The sequence below is a fragment of the Choristoneura fumiferana genome, chromosome 20 (assembly GCF_025370935.1).
Source record: "Choristoneura fumiferana chromosome 20, NRCan_CFum_1, whole genome shotgun sequence".
NCBI lineage: Eukaryota > Metazoa > Arthropoda > Insecta > Lepidoptera > Tortricidae > Choristoneura > Choristoneura fumiferana.
The window spans coordinates 10,782,298-10,806,574 of NC_133491.1; the positions used below are offsets into that span (position 1 = coordinate 10,782,298).

General features: G+C 38.8%; 1 protein-coding gene across 1 annotated transcript in view; it reads left to right on the top strand.

Moving 5' to 3' along the window:
- klar (klarsicht) overlaps nucleotides 1–21,214 on the top strand; it is a 413,798-nt gene extending 392,584 nt beyond the window's left edge. The window contains exons 20-25 of the mRNA XM_074103166.1: nucleotides 11,173–11,351; nucleotides 14,949–15,100; nucleotides 15,649–15,850; nucleotides 16,339–16,500; nucleotides 16,742–16,839; nucleotides 16,925–21,214. Of these exons, the coding sequence (XP_073959267.1) occupies nucleotides 11,173–11,351; nucleotides 14,949–15,100; nucleotides 15,649–15,850; nucleotides 16,339–16,500; nucleotides 16,742–16,839; nucleotides 16,925–17,165 (1,034 nt within the window). The 3' untranslated portion in view covers nucleotides 17,166–21,214. The remainder of the gene's footprint in view (nucleotides 1–11,172; nucleotides 11,352–14,948; nucleotides 15,101–15,648; nucleotides 15,851–16,338; nucleotides 16,501–16,741; nucleotides 16,840–16,924) is intronic.
- Nucleotides 21,215–24,277: the final 3,063 nt, after the last annotated feature.

Genomic DNA, 24,277 nt, shown 5'->3' on the forward strand with positions numbered 1-24,277 from the left:
ACAAATCATGAGAGCGTATAAGGTTCTACCTCTCATCTTCATGACGCAACAGTTCAGAATATCTTACTCGTCTTAGATAACGATCATTAATTCAATTACGGAGAGATCTTTGCCACAATTGTGAGCGAAACGCCTTTTTCTCAAATTGCATCATTCCATAATGATAGGTTGGTAGCTGAACAACTTTATATGTGCACGTTGGCCAAATTGGTTCATAAGATGATACGTTATAATTTTGCGTTCGTCGAAGACAGAGACCAATGATGGGAAGTCAAATAAGTTTGTAGATTGAGGTTGGCTTGAACGAGGGGCGTGAGAGTTGGCAGAATATTTCTGGTATTAGTACACGATTTGGGATGATCCGAATATGAATTTAAATAGTATCTTGTCTTTTCGTAACAGTTGAACAATGTTACGCTGAGCGAAATGTGGCAATAACAATATCTCTGACTCTGGCTAACATTAGAATTAGTGAGAAACTAATAAATGATAAATGTGGCAAATTTTTAAGTAATTGTTTTCTTAGGTGTGCTTTCCAAGGCGATTTTAACAAATTTTAATACACCGTGAATCCAGATTTCCATAGCTTTGATAGTGTCATGTAAACTGATCTGAAAGTGGAGTGATGGAGTAACAATAAGTGATCGAGCGATAGTGTTGTGATATCAAAATGAGTCTATCGGTCGCTCCGACGGCTGGCAACACTGACGAAATCGGTAAGTTAACAAGTGTTTCAAATAGGTGTTAATCGTATATGCTTCTATCGAAATAATTATAACTACAGCAACTTCCTGTTAACGATTTGTAATAAGTACATAACGAAGGCCAGGGTTCAATTTGCGTGTTTACTAAAGATAAGCCGATTAAAACTTACCTACACATGTGCGATACTTGAAGACTACGATATCTGACTCTCATTTCAAATTCCACTCTGTGATTCGTTTCGAAAATTTCTAATACGAATAAATGTTAATTAGCGCCGAATTCGAATAATTTCTGAGTCAAGATTTCGTATTAAATAATTCAAGTATGAACTTGTTCATACCCTTGCGTCGCACGTTTGAAAATGATGTCATTATTTAACCGGAGGTATACATAGACAGTTTGTAGTCACCTTGACTACTTATATAATTTCGTAAACCTACTATATAAGTGGTTAAGAAAGTCAGGATTACTCGTATTATGAGGAAACCATAAAACTGCTATTTCGATGCAAAAGTGATGGGACAAAGATAGTTGGTACAAAGTACAAGATGATTGTCTTAAAGGTCCATAGTCATTATTACTGGTATTAATTATTATACAAAATAAAATTGCTTAATGTTTTGCTCTATTTGCCGAACCTTGTTTTTTGATTGCTCTTCTCTACCACTCGAAGGTTGACTGGCAGAGATCCCTTCAGGGATAAGTCCGCCTTTGTACTTAACACTTTATTTTTTTCTGTAACATTTTTGTTTTTCCTTTTTTACAATAAAGAGTATAAACAAAGAAACAATTTAAAAAATATGAAATGCGTGTGCATACAAAGGCGAACTATTTCTATTTATTTTATTAAGTTGATGCAAATCATAAAAATAATATACCTACTCTGCCACTTTTGCTCATAATACCTTTTGTCAGAAACATGTTTCAAATGGAAGTAATGGAACCAATATTTCTTCAAGAGATAGTTCTGAAAACAAACATAAACCTACGCCTCACGTCTCTTGAACTGTCTTCAATCCAATTCGAAATTATTTCCAACGGTAGCAGAACAGCTACCGGACTTAAGCTAAGCAAAAACTGGTTGCATGTGCAATTTTCTCATAGATAGACCAACGTTGTTCTTGACCTAGGCCGTCCGCCCACGGCCTCCCACGCCTATCAGCCTGACACTGTTTTCCCCAGCAGTGGTTCTAATGATATCATTTACATCTTGTATGCATTTAGAAACTTCGGGTTGCACAGAGGGCAATGGAGAGGCTAATGCTTGGCGTAACTCTGATGCATCGGAAAAAAAAGGAGTGGATCAGGCAAAAGACGAAAGTCGTAGATGTGGTGGAGGAGTTTGAGCGCCGGAAGTGGAGATGGGCAGGACACATAGCCAGAATGGATCACTGCCGCTGGGTGCGAAGAATTCTGGAGTGGAGACCACGTGCCAACACCCGCGGTAGAGGAAGACCTCCTATGAGATGGACGGATGACATCCGGCAGCAAGTCGGCATTAACTGGATGAAGGTGGCAGGGGACAGACAGACGTGGAAACGTAAAGAGGAGGCCTACGTTCGATGACGGACGCAACAAGGGCTGCTATAGATAGATAGATGCATTTATAATTTTGTGTGCGGGTACTGTACCTTCAATTCGTAATACCCTTCTGTTGGCAGACCACCACACCACAGATCGATTCTTGACGAATTTTTGACGAACGTTGTGCGAGAATGTGTTATTCATGAACCAATAGTAGCTTCATTTACCTGCCCTCGCTTCGCTCAGCTGTTTCCACTAGAGATGTGCGAGGATAGTTAAATGAAGCATTTACATTGGTTCTATGAGAAACACATTCCTCGTAACACATCCTCGTTCATCTCTGGTGGTAACGCAGCCAAGCTTTAGAATTAGTTTGCAGCGTCCACATTTCCGGATACAATTTAGGTATTTGCAAAAACTGAGCTACCTACTCTTTTCGCAAAGGGCCAGCAACAAACTCATAATTCTACCTAGTATCACTGCTACCTAGTGTCCATAGGTAGCAGTGATATTCAATCAGAGCAGGCGAGTGTCACCTCTTCTTCGTCTATTATATAAAAAAAAGTCCAACCGCATTTCTGTTACTCAAAATCAAAACTTTTTTTCTGCAAGTAAGCCGCAAAGGGCTCTCATGACAGTATTTTATACCGCCAGCGCTTTCAGAAAGACCATCATTACCAAGAAGAATGCGCCGCAAGAAAATTGACAGAAACTCATTTGCAGTCATTCGAGCTTTAAAATAGATTATCGTGAACATTTTTGTAGAAAATATCCTAAGTTCACGTTCGGTGGCTTTTTTGAGATTAAGTTGCATGTCTAGTAACGGAAATGCCTATCCCTACATGGCAAATGCTGGTATGACTGCAGCTACAGGAAGTTAGCAACTATTCTGAACTAAAATCCTTCAAATACCTAACTAAAGACGCCATTCCTTATTTGTCCGACCAACTTTATTATACACAACCCACGTTCGTTTTAATGTTTACATATACTAAGCGTTATGTTACACAATAATTTGAAATATACGCTGAACTGTCGAACCACGGCAAATTACACACATTTTTTTTTTATTTATTTAATCAAACGGCACATGCTAATACACTAAATTTTGGTATCGCCAAACTGTTACCAGTTTGTTGGCGATGAAACGCTCAATACATTTATTGAATCATGCACCATACAAAACAGTTCACAGCTAAAAACTAACATGCACAAAATACACCTACTTGTGAACACATGTTATGATACGATCTAGATACGATGTTATACAAGATAATACATACATAGAACAGTAAATCTCGTTCCGTCACATCAACATTAGATCCAAAATTAGCGTTGCAGTAAGCCAGTAGGTCAATCCGGCGCAGTTTTTAAAACTGGCAACACAGCCACCGTTCGATCATTATCTCCCGCAGACGTTGTTGCAACATTTGCAGCTTGCTCTTACGCAACTGGTGGCAAAAAGTTAGCAGTCATAAACAGAATGGAGATTTACTCTGATTTACTAGATTGTTTCTTTGTTTGCTGGCTGGAAAGAAACGATTCGATGAATAAATTTGAAATTTAAAACGGATTGTCAGTCAAGATAGTAAAATCAACACAAAAACATTTTTTTTCTTAAATTCTTTAGAGTTTCCTAACTCAGTTGTTAAAAATTGATCACTTTGTTGTCCGTCTGTCTGTTTGTCCGTCCGTGCGTGCGTCTGTCAAGATCTATTTTCTGGATGTACTTACATAAACCACGTCATTTCACTATGTGAAATGTGTTCTATGAATGAGTTTTACTATTCTGATTACTACACTAATTGCAAGGAACTTTACGAGCATGATGAGAAGTGAAAAGAAATCATCAAGACACTAGTACGGGTGTAGAGATTCAAGCATCTGAACCATCCCTATTGCATAAAAGTTTTGAACCATCCCTCTGTAATAAATAGTGATAATCTGTGTAGATTATTTCTACTGCTGCCGTCCTAACGAATGTTTTATAACTTCTAATTTACAGCTACGCTGTGAGAAAATACATTTTGACAGTCTCTTTAGCCTGAGTTCTTAATTACAAAGTATATTGTCTATTGTCCGATAAGAATCAAAATGCATCCATTATGATTTGTATTGACATCCGGTAACGTGTTGTTTGCTTTTTGCTACCTCAGAAGTTGTTCTATGTATCTGTTCATTAATCATCATTATCTATTATCATATAAAGAATGGGTATAGAACAATCGTCATAAATGGTCCCTGTGTTAACGCTACTGACACACACCTATCAAGTATTGTCAATTTATCAATCTAAATTTCTTTCTTTAACTATTACTCTTGTACTAACTGTGTTATTATTTTCATTCGCCTATCTAATATTGGTAATAATCAATATAAAATTACAAATCTTTCGCATTTACAGTATATTAATTGGTTTTCATTATACACTCATTTTACACTGATTGTTTCAAATGCAGTTACGTGATTCTATCCGTTGCGTAATTTATTATTTCATTCACGTCCTCTGTTCCGGTTTTATTGTTTAAGAGAATGATAATTCGAAGAACTGTTATTGCAATGATTAAAGATAAGAATGCGTAGTGAATTATGGAGCATGGTATAAATGACGTTTTAAATTTTGATAAGCTGGCGAAGTAGATCGTCAAGATATAAGTAGGAACTTGCTTCCATTACAGAAGCTTTTTAACAGTTGTAGATACCAGAGCAGGTACGAGTTTGCCAATAGAACAGAGCTTTAAGAACTCGATACATGTTATTTATATTATTTTTATTACATTGTACAATTAAATCGGCGGAGTAAACAAGTTCTTTAGTGGAAATGTAGTGTAGGACTCCCGCTGGCCAAGACAAGAACGACGATCTGCGACAAGCTGCTGGTAGAAGCTGGATACGTCGAGCCGAGGATAGGGCGCAATGGCACTCATTGAGGAAGGTCTAAGATGGCTATGATGATGATAAATGTATAATTTACTTCTAATACCTGCAATTGAAGCCCTACTCCAAAAACATCTTACGTTTTTTCTTCAATGTTCTGTAAGTCATCGCTAACAAGGCTGACTAGAGTGACTAGTTACAACATGAAGCCAATTATTGGTATTTAATCAACGTATTCGCCATTCTAGGTCAATATCTTGACCTGCATTTGATAACCTTTGAGTACTAAATATAGAGAATCGCGATTAATTATATACTTGTTTTTAAACGCAATGACTCAACTGAGCCTGCAGAATTTGACGTTTAGAACAGTACAAGTGTGCAATGAGAATTGAGAACAATGTTTATATTGCAGTTTTTATCCAAATAATGGAAAACTTTGCACAAAGTGCGGCTATGACATGACTGGCATTTTTAATTTGAGAGCTAAATTTAATAAGTAAACGCTACTTATATTGCCTAATATGCCTGCCTTATAATTCGATGTTATATTATAACTTACCAAACCTAATAAGTATATAACATCCCATATCGTAGCTGTTTTTTTTAATGGAGATATTATATTAGGTACAGTACCTGGGTGACCGAGCTTAGCTCGGGCTAAAACTCGATTATAATAGCGTTTTCCCAGAGATAAGACCAAGCTAGATCGATTTGTCATCTCCGAAAACCCCCACATACCAAATTTCATCGAAATCGTTGGAGTCGTTTCCGAGATTCTGATTATATATATATAAATCGTTTAAAGGTATTAGATTAGATGCATAGAATCACTCATGGATGATTGAATGGTGAGGCACTTCGTGACCACGACTGAAGCTAGGCCATGTACATACATACATTTATGATTTAGAATAATACTGTTCAAACAATATTCTTATACATTTTCATTAAATTGCATATCTACGTTTCTAGGACGTATACAAGACAAAGAAGTCTGCAGACAAATTCGTCATACCGAGGTCACCTTGAATTCGTAGCGCTGCATTGCAATCATACAGACTCTAAACTCTATCAAATTGTAAAGCACATTTTACTTTGACCCATTTACTAGTAAATGGTAATTGTTCAACTAACATTAATGTAATTCTCACCTTCAGAACGCGCTGTATGTTATTTATGCCTAACTGTATTTTCAATAAGTAAATAAATTTAGATGTAAAGCGTTTGATGCTACAAAATTTCATTTTGCTCTATAAGGAGAACAATAGTCTAATTTGGACCGTACAACGTCGCTTTAGAGGTTATATAAATAAATATATCAGCGCTCAAGTTGCTGTGGTTAGTGGTGCAAATAGTGCAGTTTCGACCTTGCCGCCTCGTCGACTCCCGCGCAGTCAGTTGACAGTTCCGTAATGGATTGCAACAACTAGTATCCTGTCAGATATTGTGACAAATTGCGAAGACTAAGTTCCGGGCTAGAGTTTCTGGAGTCATGATTTACGTCGGTGAGTGATGTTCTGCGTGGCAATAGATAAAACAAATGTTAAAAATAAAATAAAAACTGATCATTTATATCAAAGCGTATCCTAATAATGGTAATCACTGGTCAGGGAATTCGCAGTGTCTTTAGATAGTACTAATAAAAATGTTGATGATGATGGGGATGATGTTGTAACATGAGCTGTTAACTCTAGTCTATTGCCGAACGAACAACGTTTTTCATGGCGGCTAAAGCCAGTACGGGAGAGCAGTGCGCAGCTACAAGTATAGCAGGAGTAGGAAGAATAAAAAGTTTGGCTCGCATTTCTTTAACATTGTTCTGATTTTCTAAGCCACGCTTCATAATCGACCCTTCAGCAGTTTGATAATTGCGCTATCAAGGCTCTATTTTCCTCGTGAAACACCTTCGCCTCATTTACAGTGACATCGGATAAAACAATCTAAAAACACTCAAACATGTTAATGGTTGTTTTACAATTTGTTTACTTTCACTCCCACACCGAGGATGTGAAGTTGTCGCGTGTTGTAACCAGTTTCTCCACATATGGACGCGGAATATTTTATTTTCGAAAGCCGCGTCAAGGACTTTAATAACTAACCATTTATTAGTTCCTGTGGCAGCGCATTTTACAAATAACGGAGTCCGACAGCACTGTTATTATAACAACCTAACTGCTTTTTGGAGATTGAATTTTCAACTGGTACTAGAATCACTGTCTGTTTAGGTACAGTTCGAATTTTTCCCTGCTCATTTCGCTGGTAGGTGCGATACAGTTCTAACATTTTCACAAAAATTTACAGCCTTTTTTACCAACCCCCTTATGTTCTTAAGTAAGATTCTGTTATATTAGTTTGTTTTTATTTGTATCTTTGACATTCGCCTTTGCACAGACGACATAATTTAGTTATGTAATGAGATGATGAGGGTAAGGCTCAGAACATATCACCAGATGCGACTTTCGGTTGCAAGAAGAATATTTAAGTCCATGAACCCCATAAATTATCTTGCTACTCCACCATCGGTGTGTCCTTTTGGCAATAGGGATAGTCGATATTTGATATCACATCATTCGAAAGTTTTGAAAAATTGTGTCGAATTGGAATACAAATAGAAGTAGAAAACTGCAGCATGATGTAGAGTTTTACAGTTCTTACTAATTTAGCCAACTGTTTGAGCTACAGTTTTACAATAATACACAGAATATTACTAATTTTGAATAGTGTTTTCGAGTGATGTTAATTCTGAAATGGATGTATCGTAGATTTTAGTTAACTCGGATACGGTGGTTGAAATGCTTCGAAGCTCTACCCTTTAACGGTTTTGTAACTTCATGAGCAAGGAGGAACTATTTCTGCTCAGTTTTAGTGTAGTGAGTGCCATCAATACGTTTTATATTTCGAGTGCACGGTTGTGTTCCAATTCGCATATGGGCTGAGGGGGAAGCAGTAATTTGACTTTGCATTTGACGGATGGCTACCGTGAAACGCAAATTGGTATCGTTTCCGGAACACAAGCAGTTCAAGTTGGTAAATCATAAGCACGCTCATTCATTACCTACAGCCGGGCTCGTATTTCCATCCAGTTATTAAACCATGTTAAGATGTTAGTCTAGACGTTTGTTAACCATTAGGCTAGTTCTAACTGCGACACACACGTAAATTAAGACTATAACGAACAGCGGAGCAGACAAGTTCATGGACCCAATGACATTTAGGGCGCTATTTCGGATCGTGCACACTCCGCTGAGCGCGGCGTTATGCCCTATCTATTCTTCTGATTTACAGTCCCAGACTGCGTTTCTGTACAAAAATAATGCAAGAAATTGGCAACACTTACACGAAACAAACGAGAAACCAAATGTCGGTATTCCTAAAACAATCTTGCTGACCATAAATAAAGTAGCTTAACATTTTTTGTCTTCAATCAAGCAAGAATGAGATTCGCAGAAGTTTGTGACACAGGTAATGGGGGCTATCGTTTTTCGTCTTTCTAGATGGCGCCACTGTTGCGTGAGGTTTTTAAAAGTGTGGCTTTCAAAGTCTGTTATTACGGGCGAGAAAACAAAGTTTAGATTAAAATCATATTTAATACACCAACCACCACACAAACACACACACACAATACAGCAACCACGGTGTTGCGTGTTGCGTAGTCCCGTTTTGTTCGGAAAAAAAGGGAGGACAAAAGTTTCCGAAAGACAAAACTGTCTCAAAACACAGATATTCATTGCCCCGTAATGCATAATTGCCATAATTAATTTCAGGTAATGTAAAATATTCACAAAATTATTCTAATTGTAAATAAACCCGCGTAGCTCACCCAAAAACTATGAGATTTTACATTTCGGAGACCTCACGCTGCACTAGCGCCTCTAGCGGCGAATTCATACGCGATAGCCCTCATTGGTTTACAAATCATAATTGAAATGGATCATGAAAACACACAGAGTTTAAGCTCAGATAGGAAAGCAGAACCACCGATTACTTAATGAAAAACTTATGTACAAGTAAAAGAGTAAAACCAACAACCACTGAACTCGCAAATCTTTAATTTCTCTAGCAAACTAAACATTCTCGTAAAACTGAATACTTAATGTCGCATAAGACTGTAGTCGATTAGTCGCTTGTGAGAAAACCGGTAGTTCACCAGCAACAGCTGTAATGGCGATTTTCCACCGGCGATGCGAGACGAGACGAGGCGAGACGAGAATTGAAATTTGTATGCATTCTAGCGCGCCCGCCGCGAGCTTTCGTGGGCCGCCGCGGGCGCCGCCATACAAATTTCAATTCTCGTCTCGCCTCGTCTCGTCTCGCCTCGCCGGTGGAAAATCACCTTAATGAAGGAAGTTATTGCGATCAGATTTAGACATAACGGACGCAGAGTCGTTCGGAAACGACTAGCTCTTAATGAAATTGCTATCGGCTTTGCAAATAACGTGGATGTACTGTAGTGGCTAAATATACGCCATGTTTGATATTTTGTTTATTTATAATTAAATGAACTAGGTACTCTTAAATAGAAGTCTTTTTTTTTTTGGTTGCCGGACATGCCAGTTATTTATGAGATTACTAACTACTACATGAATGTTTAACATTTTAAAAAGAGATACCGAATGGATTTGTAATCTGGTAATAAAATAACGTGTTTGTTTTAGATACTTAGGAAATTTATGATAATAAGTTGCTCCTATATCTTAATCTTTCATATTTTATCTAAGAATCTAGTTCCTCGATTATATAGTTCCCTGTTTAGTTGGTTAGGAAAGCAAAACCTCATTCCCATATCAATGGACTTTCACATATCCATAGCTTTGAGCTAACATTTTGCTATGACATCACTTCTAAAGGAAAGGGTGATGTAATGCGACAGGTGTCTAAAGGAAAAATGAAATGTTACAAAAAAATAATAGTTTGTATGTCATCATCGGTAGCTTCCGTGTGCCTTTTATTTTCACCGTTCTAATTTTACTGTGTCAGAAATAGACTGAACGCCGTGTTTGTTTGGGTTTCGGAATAAGTAGGCGATTAATGTCTTATTGTTGGTTGTTTATTCTAGCATTAGTCTCTTTTAGAAGGTAAGTATCATTAATTAATAGTATTTTTATAAACCTCACTTTTATTTATGATAAACAGTTAACTATTAGTACAGACGCGTAAAAATGAAACTCACTTTCCGAATGTAGGCAAGCGTTATTTTTACACAATGATGTCACGAACCTTTGGTCCCGTTACGCGTTGTTATTGCTTGAATGAGATTACTGGAAACTCATCATGCAGACATGCAGTGACCTGGTCCTGGTGCACCGCGCACAGTTATGCAGTAGGCTAATGTGCCAAACGTAATGGTTTGATGGATGTCATGTGGGAACCGTTTTAGTCGATTTACTCTTTGCTATATAGTTTCAACGAGATAGCTTGTGTTTTGGTATACCTACTTGAATATTTCGGTTACTGGCATCTCTGTCGCTCTCGTGATTTAGGTAGGTACTATTTCTTTCGGTTTCGCCAATAATGATAAGATGAAGTAAAGAATAGGATACCTACTAAAATGTTCCAGTTGTCTGGGAAAGGAAGTAGATATGCTTTGTTTTGAAACACTTGTAAGTAGCATTAGTTGATTCATGATGTTTTCAACACTGCTTATGTATTGGGCAATTCTTCTCTCTGAAACTATAAAAATTTCGCATACATAAGATGCTCTTCATCATCAGCCAATAGACGTCCACTGTTGAATAAAGGCCTCCCCTTAGAATACCACTATGAACGACAACTCGCCACTTGCAACCACCGATTGCAAATCTCTCAACATCGTCACCTCACCTAGTGAGAGGCCTACCAGCTCTTCGTCTTCCGGTTCGTGGTGGACACCTCAAGGACCTACGAGCGATGTGGCCCACCCACACCCTTACCTAACGTATATGCAACTAATCAACAGAATTGTCCGTAAAATCCTGCTTGAATGAATACGATTGGATTGGAGTCATCAAAACGATCCCTTTTTTACCCTAAAAGACCTATAAAGTACCAACCAACACATTTAAAATGAAGCTGCATTCCCAACAGCGGTATCAGCGCGATGGTCGGCGCTGCGAGCGGCGGCGAGCAGGCGCGGCGGCGCTCGCCGCTTGCGCCGAGAGGTGGCAGCACTGCGCGAGAGTCTGCTAGAGATCTGTGAACCAGGCGACAGTGCGCCGCAGCCACACAACAAAGTGCAGCTGAACAGGAGGATTGAAGAGCTTAAGGTATCATAAGTTTCTCTATCAGGTCTATTTTTAACATTGGATACTTTGGTCTGCGGTGTTCAACACTGGGTAGCGTTTGATGGAAACTTCTAATTCATCATCATCATGTCAGCCGAAAGACGTCCACTGCTGGACATAGGCCTCCCCCAAGGCTCTCCACTCAGACCGGTCTTGTGCTTTCCGCATCCACCGCGATCCCGCGATCTTAACCAAGTCGTCGCTCCATCTTGTTGGAGGCCTACCGACAGCTCGTCTCCCGGTCCGCGGACGCCATTCGAGAACCTTCTGGCCCCATCGGCCATCCGTCCTGCGAGCAATGTGCCCCGCCCACTGCCACTTTAGTTTCGCAATTCTTCGGGCTATGTCGGTAACCTTAGTTCTACTGCGGATATCATCATTTCTAATTCTATCCCGCAGAGAAACCCCGAGCATAGCCCTCTCCATAGCCCTCTGAGTGACTTTGAGTTTTCTCATGAGGCCCATCGTTAGCGCCCACGTCTCAGATCCGTATGTCATCACTGGCAACACACACTGGTCAAAGACTTTTGACTTCAAACACTGCGGTAATTTGGACGAAAAGACACTACGAAGCTTCCCGAACGCTGCCCAGCCGAGTCGGATTCGACGAGTGATCTCTTTCTCAAAGTTGGACCTACCTAACTGGACCGTTTGTCCCAGGTATACATAGTCGTCAACAACTTCGAGCGCAGAGTCTCCGACTATTACGGGAGTTGGTACAACATGGACATTAGACATGACTTTCGTCTTGTCCATGTTCATTTTCAGGCCAACTCGGTCGGAAACTCTACTGAGGTCAGCGAGCATAGCACCGAGGTCCTCCATGGTCTCAGCCATGACTACAATGTCGTCGGCGAATCGAAGATGAGTGAAGTACTCGCCATTAATGTTGATGCCTCGTCCTTTCCAGTCCAAAACCTTAAAAGCATCCTCCAATGCAGCGGTGAACAGTTTCGGAGAGATCACATCTCCTTGTCTGACTCCCCGCTGCAGAGGAATAGGCTTCGTGCTCTGATCCTGTAATCGGACGGACATAGTGGCGTTTTCGTACAGACACTTCAACACTTCGATATACCGATAGTCAACTTGGCACCGCTGGAGAGCCTGCAGCACAGCCCAAGTCTCGATCGAATCGAAGGCTTTCTCGTAGTCCACAAATGCTAGGCAAAGGGGGAGGTTATACTCTTCAGTCTTCTGTATAACCTGCCGCAGCGCATGTATGTGGTCTACGGTACTATAGCCTTTTCGGAAGCCGGCTTGTTCGGGAGGCTGGAAGTCGTCAAGCCTGCGTGTGAGACGGTTTGTGATGACCCTGGAAAATAGCTTGTAAACATGGCTCAGAAGTGAGATGGGTCTATAGTTCTTCAGCAAGGTGTTATCACCTTTTTTGAAGAAGAGCACCACCACACTTCTGTTCCATGCTTTCGGCGTTCTCCCTTGGTGAAGGACGGAACTAAACAGCGTCTGAAGGCCCTTAAGGACTGGTCTACCACCCGCCTTCAGGAGTTCGGCTGTAATTCCGTCGTCACCCGGGGCTTTGCCATTCTTAAGCTGCTTGAGGGCCATACTAATCTCGTACAGGCTGACGTCCGGGATGTCTTCGGTATAGTGTCGGGTTAATCTAGCCCTCGGGTCTTTAGCTAGATTTTCGACAGGTGTTCGGGTTGTCGTGTATAGCTGTCCATAAAACCTCTCAACTTCCTCCAACAGCTCAGGTTTGGATGAAACGATTCTGCCGTCGTCGGTCTTGAGCTTCATCAACTGGCTTTGACCAACAGACAGATCCCTGGTAAACACCTTAGAGCCCCTGTTACGCTCAATAGCCTCTTCAATACTGGTAGTATTAAATCGGCGTACATCGCGCTTCAGAGACTTTGAGATCTGTCTGTTGAGCTGCCGATAACGAGAAGCGTCACCAGAAGACTGCAAAATCATCTCACGCCTCACCTCCATGAGCCTAAGGGTGGAATCCGAAAGCCTTTTGGTTCTAGTACGGCGGGTCTTGAAGAACTTAGACCCGACCATATGGACAGCTTCCACAAACCCGTCGTTGTAATCGTCCACCTCGCTACCTAGGCATTCGAAACGATTTTGAAGTTCGAGCTGAAAGCTCTCGGGGTTTTGGAGCTGAGCAGGTTCTGGGCGGAGCGTAGATTTCATCAGTCGAGACCTTTCAAGCTTGAACTGGATATTCAATGAGCCTCGTACCATACGGTGATCACTCCCGGTTTTAAACGCACTGATCACGGAGACATCATTGAATATGTGCTTTTTCGTCGACATGATAAAATCTATCTCATTCCTCGTAACACCATCAGGGCTCATCCAGGTCCACTTCCTATGCTCACGTTTCCTGAAGAAGGAGTTCATCATATAGAGTCCCTCCTTCTCCATAAAACCGGCCAGTAGGTGGCCCCGGTGATTCCTACGCCCCACTCCAAATTTCCCCACTCTCAGTTCTTCACCGTCTCGTTTGCCCAGCTTTGCGTTAAAGTCCCCCATAACAACCGTAAAGTGAGTTTTGGAGCTATGCATGGCTCTGGAAATATCCTCATACATAGCCTCCACCTCATCGTCGGAGTGCGTCGAGGTCGGAGCGTATACCTGTATGACCTTCAACGAATATCGTTGGGTCATTCTGAGTACAAGGCATGCTACCCGGTTCGACACACTATCGATCTTCACCACGTTGTTCACGAGGGACCTGTGGACGATAAACCCGACACCTCCCTGGGACTGGTGTTCGCCCTCCCGGAAATAGAGCAAGTTACCGGACTTAAGAGTTATCGTGTCCTCCCCCTCTCTACGGACTTCTGATAACCCTATGATTCCCCATCGTAACCTGCTCAATTCTTCCTCCAGTTCCAGTATCCTTTCATCGGTCCGCAGCGTTCGGCAGTTATATGTTGCCAGGGCCAAAGGTTGTCGTTTTTGGTAGCCTTCTAACTACTACTAGACTTCTAACTTCTAACTACTTCTACTTCTAACTTCTAATTGCTGTAAGTAAATTAAAAAACAGTTTTATCGTAAATAATGGCTGTAACCTTATTCGGGACCGTTCATAATAATTGATCAATTACTCGTATGATTTGCAATTTGTTGTTAAAAAACATTTAAGTCACTACAAGCAATAACATTTTAAGATTGGTTTTTTGGAATCTTTTTGTATTTTTTATTTCAATTCCAAATTTTTGTTACTTTTACGGTCATCCCGTAAAACCCATATCGAAAATACAAACTGAAATATAGATGCATAGAAAAACCAGAAAAATAAGACCAGCGCTGGGAATCGAACCCAGGTCCTCGGCAATCCGTGCCGCGTGCTATACCGCTACACCACCGCTGGACAGTGGTACAGACACGAATTTCTCCTATGCACCACATATCTCAGCTTAAGCAGCGACACTAGCGACATCTATGCTGTAGCCCTCATCGAGAAACTTTCAGCACTCCATTGGAACTAACCGCTCACCCGGACAAGAGATGTCGTTATTAAGCAATTAAATTAACATGTTAGACACGACATGACTGATAACAATATGCAACAGTATTTTCAATTTAACTTTATTCGTTCTACAGGATCGCCTTTCACGTCTCCTAGAATGCAAAGTATCAATGCTGAAGATTAAGGTGTCTGTGCGAAAGGCGCTGGGCCAGAACGAAACAGACGACTGCGGGCTCGCGACCGAACTGGCCTCGATACTCCTTTTGTGGGATGATGCGCACCAACGGTGAGTTCATATCTTTATTTAATTGATAGCTTACTGACTGGTTCACCTAATAATAAAATTGGTGAAGCTGATATGCGATTACCGACAACCGCTGGAGTTAAAGAGTTCTTGAGTGGAGACCGCGTCTTGGTAAACTTAGTGTAGGACCCCTCCGGCCAGGTGGAGTGACTATCTGCGAAAGGCTGCTGGAAGAAGCTGGATGCGTCTAGCTGAGGTCAGGGCACAGTAGCGCTCATTGGGGGAGGCATATGTCCAGCAGTGGACTGCTATAGGCTAATGATGTGTGTGTGATGTGATGTGTGATATGCGATTAGGTTATTTAGGTAAAATTGTATCTGGTTCTTGTTGATCTTGTAATAAAATACCGCCATGCTGAGCTGATTCATCATCCAGTGCTGGTTTCAATGGACTTTCCACAAATGCTTATCACAAATAATAATATTTATACCCCATATTAATCAAATGTTCCAGAAAGTACATATTTCTAAAAGTTTAATGAACTATAACGCACTTTAAAAATTTCTTCTTCCATCTCCTTTCTTCACCAGTACTTCAAACGAGCTCCTCGCTCTGGAAAAGGCAGTATGCGCCTGGGCAGAGTGGGAGAGTGCTCTGCGCGAACTTCAAGGCGCGTTACGAGGGGACATGGCCACGTTGGAAGCGTTGCGCGACCGTCCCGTAATCGGGGACCAGACAGAAGTCACTGCGCAGATCAGGCAACTGGCTGCTTCGCTCGTGGATAAGAAAAAGGTACATTCACCATGGCAGTATTTTTGACGTGGATAACATCATCATCAGCTATGAAACTAAAACAAAATATATGCTGTATATCAGAGATTCCCAAAATGGTTTCGAGGGACCTACAGAGGTCCTAGAGAGACCATACGGGACATAATGTACCAGCAGGTCCACCGAAAACAGTAAAACTATAAAAGTGGTCTACGATATAAAAAAATGGGAATATATAGGTAATCTATGTCTCCGTGTTATATGTGTAATAAAGTCCTCGAGTGGCGACCACGAACCGGAAGACGAAGCGTTGGCAGGCCTCCCACCAGGTGGACTGACGACATCGTGAGAGTGGCGGGAAACCGGTGGATGCAAGTGGCAAGTTGTCGTTCATTGTGGCGTTCTAAGGGGGAGGCCTTTGTCCAGCAGTGGACGTCTTCGGGCTGATGATGATGATGATGATGATGAATCTATTTCTATTCTTTAAACTAGGAACTTCTTTATCACAGGGTGGCTCAACTTGCGACTCTTTGTCCGACTCTGGCATATCGGACGGCGACAGTGAAGGCGCGGGTGGCCGCGCGAGGCGTTTGAACACGCTGAGAGAACTGGCTCGTCGTTTGCAAGCCGCGTTGGCGCCCAATTCACCCGCTCACAGAGCTATTACAAAGGTAGGTAAAGGAGAATCTAGAAAACTACTTAAGTGTAGTTTTGCAATAAAGACTGTTTAGGTAACTTATAGTCATTCTTAAGTGGGGATTGACAACTGACAGACACAGGCTCTTATAGTTAGGTTATCGACCCAGTCTCCAGTTTCTCAATCCTACCAGAAGTATAAATAAAATAACTCGCTATGACGGAACGATAAGACGATGTATTTTTAACAACACAACACTTACTCTTTTTTCACAGCGTATGGAGCAGACGGAAAATGAGGTACGCACATTGCAAGAATCTTGCCGTGTTTTGGTGGAACAAAGCATTCCTGATCTGAAAATAAAAGACGAAACGTAAGTTAATACATCTACTTAATTCACTACCGCGTTACATGACATGTTACGAGGCGGTTTTTTATTTAGTTTTTGCCTTTTGCAGAGAACGTAGTGTGAGCGCTGTGTTTGGCAAGAAAACTGGTTCGGGTGATCCCGACTACACGCCTCGCAGCGGATGGGTGTGGCGAGTATTACGCTCGTCGCTGCCTATACAGCTATGTCTCGTCGCTCTACTGCTAGCCGCATGGCTAGTCGAGCGTCCTCGCTGTTGCGACGCGCTCAACTCTCTCGCTCAAACGCTAACACCCCAACTGCGTTACGTTCGCGGTCCGCCGCCTGTGTGAACGCACCATTACAACAATTCTGTTGTATCTGTGCAAAGGTTTAGCAATGGCTTACTTTTTGGCGCGCAAAGCGTAACGTTATTTGGCAATTTGGAATGAGTAGTAGTGCCAACCACTGAATGATCTTATGCTGTTATTAGCAGTACCCGGATAGACATGTTACTTGAGTAAGAAGGGTTTTAGAATATCTTCTTTGACATCGTTGCGTGAAGCAATATTTTGATTTTGATGCTATGATTATGAACTAACATTTGGAATAATAGAGCATTTTGATGGTACGACTAAGTATATAGCGAGTGAAGATTTTACTAACACCAACGAAAAAGGAAAAAAAATGTGTTTGAAAGGAAAGTAGGCAAGGTAGGTTTGTTAGATAAAGAGTTTTGTTTTACTTTAATATTAAAAACGGTTAATTCATGAGAATGTTTCAATGTTAACGAAATGAGACCAATTTCCTAATTAATATTCCTTAATTGCTCACAGCGAAATAGTTCAAATTAATAAAAAAGTGTTCCAAAAAAAGTATCATCTGTATCAGATGAAGTTCAAAGTAGTATTATATAGGTACTGATCTGTAGTATTAAATTATACTAACAAATTGACAAACGTTACTAAGTTTGTGTTACGGTAGTCTAGACGCATGCCTATTTTAGTACAAGTTTATTTGTTAGGATACTTAAAATAGGTAAGAGTGCGCTAAGTGTGTCTATCTTTAAGAATAAGTGAATTATTCCTTTTTATGCCACAAGACAATTGAAAAATGTCACGTATTTTATGTTTATTGTATGTTTTTTATGCATAGCACTATCAGCGACTTTAGAAGAAATACATTTATACGGGTTATCATAATAATCAATCCCTACTGTGGACTTTTAACACAGTTTTACAAAGACCGATCGTTGTGAGAATCATTGAAGGAGGGAACATCAGATGTTTTTCAACTGTCAATTTTCTTAAAAGTAATTTAATTACTACTGAAATAAAGTATAAAAAAAACTGTATTCGTTTTTTAGGTAATTTACCTATTCACATTTTAATTTATCTTTTGTATCGTACCCGTTCACAACTGTGGCCTTGAACTGTAGTAAAGACTGCCATAATGACGTGAATGACTTTCCAATAGTTAAGACCATACTGACAAATAATGATTTATATTATATTATAATCCACATATCATTAGATATATTTAAATCGACACTGGTGAACTTTTTCATTTAAATGTCATACTTTTTTGCATTACACACCATATACTTATAAAGTTATGTATATAACGTCAATTCAATATGTAGATATAAATTACGTAACGACGAAAAATACTACAATTCCGCTTTTGTGGATTATTTTACTACTTAAAGTTGTGAATAGACTGACTTTTATAAAACTTTATGTGCCCATCGTCCACTGAAAAAGGGTAACGAGCGGAACCGGAAGTAAGGGACTGAACGGAGCGGAGTAAGCTTACCCCCGTTTTACCATCCATTGATTAAATTTATCTGACGGATAAATGTGATGCCGTCTTTGTTTGTTTTTCTTCGAATGGACGGAGATGGCATCACATTTATCCGTCAAACATAATTAATTAATGGGTGGTGAAACAGCCCCTTAGTCATAAATCTTATTCAATGGGAAGGACATCTATGCAATTGACGAATTTGCAGCTCCGCTTGTAGTCGAAGGTGGGCTTTACTTTTAACAAATTATAAAATAAATGAACATCTTTTTCAGTGCCTGACAATTTGATAATGTAATTGTTATTTATATTATAAAAATATTATATTATTTGTTGATACAATACACGATGCGAGCAAAACAAAAAAGAGAACCATTATTTGGCTTTACTTTATTCAACGCTCATATGTGTGTTACATATAAACATATAAAATTATTTTATTTTGAAAATTTTAAAGAAGTCAATATTGTTTTATGAAATCATGATTTATAAATTAAATTTAAATACATTTTAACGTATTATAATTTTAAAATTTATTATAATAGCGATGAAATAATTTCTTGACTATGTTTTAATTAAGAAATGCAATCAATTGCGATTTTAAAACTATGGCGTATTTTACTTGCGTGTGAAGAATCTGAGAATAGGCAGGCTGGTGTACCGTGGTACGCCTTTGTCTATTAGGTAGTTATTTCAATCCGTCTTTAGTTCAACAGTCTTAAAAAAACGGTTAATGGGTATATTTAACCAAGTTAACCACACTAACTATAAGAGGAATATAAATGTTATCGTGTGCATTTCCTTCCAAAATCGATGTCGCCTCTTTTTCACCTCTCTTGCTGTTAATACGCACACGTTTTTTTTCTTACATTTTAGTTAATAAACCACACTTGAATAACCCATTTTTTTTGCAATTAAGCTGAGAAAATAAATAAACCTATGGCTTTTTGCTGACGTTTCTACGAGTATTTCCCTTATTATTAGTTTGTATGGTTAAAATACTTGTTCAATATATCCAATATTCCTTTGGGTTTGAAGTCTTATGGCTGTATTCCAACCTATATATATCATAGACAAATAGTTCTTTATTTCATTTTTATATTCGCAAGTTGCAAACTTGCTGCAAAATATGAAGGGTAGAGGTTAATCAGAACTGTCTCATATGGGAGAGTGCTTTGCAAAGGGGTCCATCTCTAGTTTACAGTTAAATAACAGTTCCGAATTCCTCCAGAGTGGCGCTAGTGTAGCAATCCCTATTAAAATAATTTTGTGGCGTAGATGATGGAGTGAAGTGTTCAGAGTAGAAAAAATATTCATTTACATCCAGCCTCTGTAGTTTTTTCGACCAATGTGCAAAATATTTTTGATTTTATTGAATTTTATAAATTATCTTTTCATTTTACCCACTTATGCTACCGTAGCGACATCTAGTTAACGCTTCGACGGACACTTTTGCATAGGTACACAGAAAAAGTTCTCCGACCTACGAAGATTCGGATAGCTAAGTGGTTAGAGAACCTGAATGAGAAACTTGAGGACCCGGGTTCGATCCCCGGTCGGGGCAGATATTTGTATGAATAATACGAACGTACGTTTAGTATGTCGTACCTATGTTTATCCGTGTCCTAGTACCCATAGTACAAGCTTTGCTTAGTTTGTGTTGTGACTAGGTCAGTTGGTGTCAACTTTCCCATGATATTTAATTAACCTCAACCTCTACTTTCCTATTTGCAATATGGAGGGCATAAATTTTAATTCCGCGGTGATAAGGTCTGTGTTCATATTTTTAGGACGTGATATATAAATGTTGGCCACCCTGATTGTTCAGCCAGCACAGCCTTATGTAAAATAGCCATGTGTTTATAATTCCCAAATTTGATTACTATGAATTGATGAATTAAAGCAATAAACAAATTATTTAGTTTGGTATCAGTGTATTAATTACTAAACTCGAGAAGGTACATGTTTAACTACATTAGTTGTAGTATATAGTAATAAATCTTTAACATAATTTAATTTGTTAAAGTAATATTAGTTTTGATACTAAGGGTTAACACCGCCTCGCTTGAGTGAATTAAAATAATTGATACCAGATAAGGGACATTTAAAAACTGCCTTATGTATGAATGTTGTGTGGCGCATTCTTAAATGAAAGCGGATGGTGAATGTTTAAGTAGAATTAAATTAATAGGTAAAACTTTCTTTGTGGTTTGCCTTATTTTTCGCTTTCCGGCGAAACGGCTGGTAATCTAGTAAATTTTAAAAATAATTTGGTTTTTAATTTTCGTTACACTTACGTTTCGTTAAAGTTACGTAAATTGATCATTAACATCATTAAAACCACAGGGAAAGTCTCTAAATACTAGAGCTTTCTATAATTTCATGTAAGGCAGTATTTTTTAATAGTGTGTCATATTTCTTTTAATACTTTACTACTTTATTTTAAGTTAATTGAAAGAAAATAGACATGCTATAAAATTGCATTTAATAATTTTCATTCTTACAAAGAAAGTAATTATGTTATAAACATAGTTAATGGATTGCATTAGTGAGTGGCATGTTGGCTTTTTGGAATGAAAATAAAATAATTTGATTTTTATAATGGTGTTTTACCTTCCTACCTGCGATTCCCTGATATCTAAATGATTGAATAAAACTTGAAGTTCAAACTAAAATATCATGGCAGTAACAAGCAAACCTAGGTGCTTATTATTAGTAATGTAGTAAAACAAGAAAACTGCACAGTTTCAAAACAGAAAAAAATATCAAGAACATGAACTTAATTAATTGGTAATTTTTATGATTATACCCAATAATTATCCAACAACATGGTCATATGGTTAAATATATTAGGTATCTTATTATACAATGTACTCCGGTTAGGACCCTGGGCTCAAACACTCATAAGGCTAAAACTCTGTGAAAACCCTCATTGCTGTTGCATAACAAATTACCAACAAATCGTATTAGCTTGATATTAGTGAATTTGAATACAATCACTAATACTATTAGCTTTTAATTTTTTATGCAATGAGGGCTATCGCGTATGAATTCGCCGCTAGAGGCGCTATTGTAGCGTGAGGTCTCCGAAATGTCAAATCTCATAGTTTTTGGGTGAGCTACGCGGGTTTATTTACAATTAGAATAATTTTGTGAATATTTTGCATTACCTGAAATTAATTATGGCAAATATGCGTTCCGGGGCAATGAATGTCTGTGTTTTGAGACAGTTTTGTCTTTCGTAAACCTTTGTCCTCCCTTTTTTCCGAGCAAAACGGGGACTATGCAACACTGTGGCATGCTCGTTATTTTTATGGTACGGTTTTAAGGTGTATTAAATATGATTTTAATCTAAACTTTGTTTTCACGCCCGTAATAACACACTTTGAAAGCCATACTTAAAAACCTCACGCAACAGTGCGCCATCTAGTGAGACAAAAAACGATAGCCCTCATTGAGCCCTAAATTGTGATTCCGTTATTCAAGCTTGATTGACTAGGTACATATTTGATTCTAAATGGAAGTCCATATTTATTTTCTATTAGCGATTTTCGAATATCTAACTTAACTTTAGTTTCAAAATTGCGTAAAACGTTTTTATAGGTCTCCCACAACATACAGATTTATTGAAAATATTTTGCCATCTTATTTTATCGGAAAAGTTCGTATTTATCTTGTTATCTCAACCATGGACAAAGTATAGTATACTATACTTTGTCTATGTCTCAACTAGATTACTGAAGTTTACTCAAAGTTTACTGAAGCTAATGAGGGCTATCGCGTTTGCGTTCGCGCTAGTGTAGCGTAAGGTCTTGGTAAGGTCTCCGAAATGTCGAATCTCATAGTTTTTGCGTGAGCTAAGCGGGTTTATTTATAATTTGAATAATTTTGTAAATATTTTGCAATACCTGAAAGTAATTATGGCAATTATGTGATAAGGGGCAATGTATACATGGTCCTTGTTCGAAAACTTTTGTCCTCCCTTTTTTTCCGAACAAAACGGGACTACGCAATACTGTGGTTGCTCGATATTTATATGGTACGGTTTTAAGTAATCTAAACTTTGTTTTCTAGCCCGTAATAACAGACTGAAAGCCACACTTAAAAATCTCACGCAACAGTGGCGCCATCTAGAAAGACAAAAAACGGTAGCCCTCATTGAGAAAACAAGATAAATAAATATGAACTTCAATTCAACTTTCCGACAATGTATACACGATGGCAAAAAGTTCGTATCGTACCGTCGCTCTCACTCTCGTGATGCTCTCGTGTTAAATAATCTGTATCGTATTCTTTGATCGTATTAATTAATTCAAGCGTCAGCGGACGGCTAAGCAAAACATAAGGTTCTATTTTCGTATTTCATAGTAGCCCCCTGAAAAATGATAACTGACCATAGACATTACAAATAATTATGATTTTGATTTTCGATTGCCAAGAAATAAAAAATACTAGCTTAACATACTAGTTTATGTTACAACTTCCGGCTCAAGGTGTTGCCATTTAAACAAACGCACTAGATTGTTTTGACACTTTTGTTTTAGCTTCGGCGCACATTATTAAAGTGCACTTACATGGGCAACAAAAATTGCACAAAAGAGAATATTACTGCAATTTTATCCCGTCAGAGTGCAGCACTAGCATATACCATATGTTTATGGTTTATGTTTTTTGAGTATCTTAAATGTCCGTTGGATGCCGTAATATCATATTATTTCAATTAGTTTTTTGGAAATATATAGCTCTATCGCTACTATCGATGTAAATATCATTTAATTTGTTACTCATAAATATGTCATGATTTCTATATAGGTACTCTTTGGTCATGATATGATCCGTCATGGCGACAAAATATAAACAGAACGGCCAGCGAAAGCAATCCACGCATTTATTACGAAACTTTAATCTGGTATCATTTTTGAGACTGTTAAAATTGAGTTATTGTCATTCTAACCCGGCTTAGATAATTTTAATATTTCTGCTTTAAGAAATAACTTAATTGTTTTTATGTTTAATTCAACCTCCTACCATCCTCAAAATGGAAAATGTTATAAGATTATGTTAGAATTAAAATGTTAGAAGATATAAATGCCAAACTGGTCAAACTAGTTCAAAATTGATGCGTCTGGACTGTGCGTAAATGGGCTCTGACAAAGGTCATTAAATTTACCAAGGGAGTACTAAAGTGCATCATCAACTTTCACACATTACTATAATGAATTTTGATGCAGCTTGAAGTCTCGAGTATAATTTAATATCTGGAAAATTTAAATAAATATCTAAGTATCAACATCGTTTAATCAATGTACAGCAAGTATTTTCAGCCTCATTTTTTTTTATTTGCCGCGGTTTGTCTGGAACAGCTTTCGTTGGCCAGATCTATCAATTTATCAAGATCAAGATCTATCAATTTGCAACCTTCAATATAAGGTTGTAAAGGCACGCAAGATTTTGTATAAATGGGAAGATTGGTCTGCGACTAGTTTGAAGCTGATATGTTACTAGGCGTCACCCGTTTGGACATTGTGCACCGAGCCGAAATAAAAGAAAAATCTAGCAACACCGGACACGGATACAATACAACTGTTGCCTTACGCCGAAATACGGAAACGAAGTTTATATCGTGCCACCCCTTTCACTCTTGTTGTAAGCAGTATAAGTG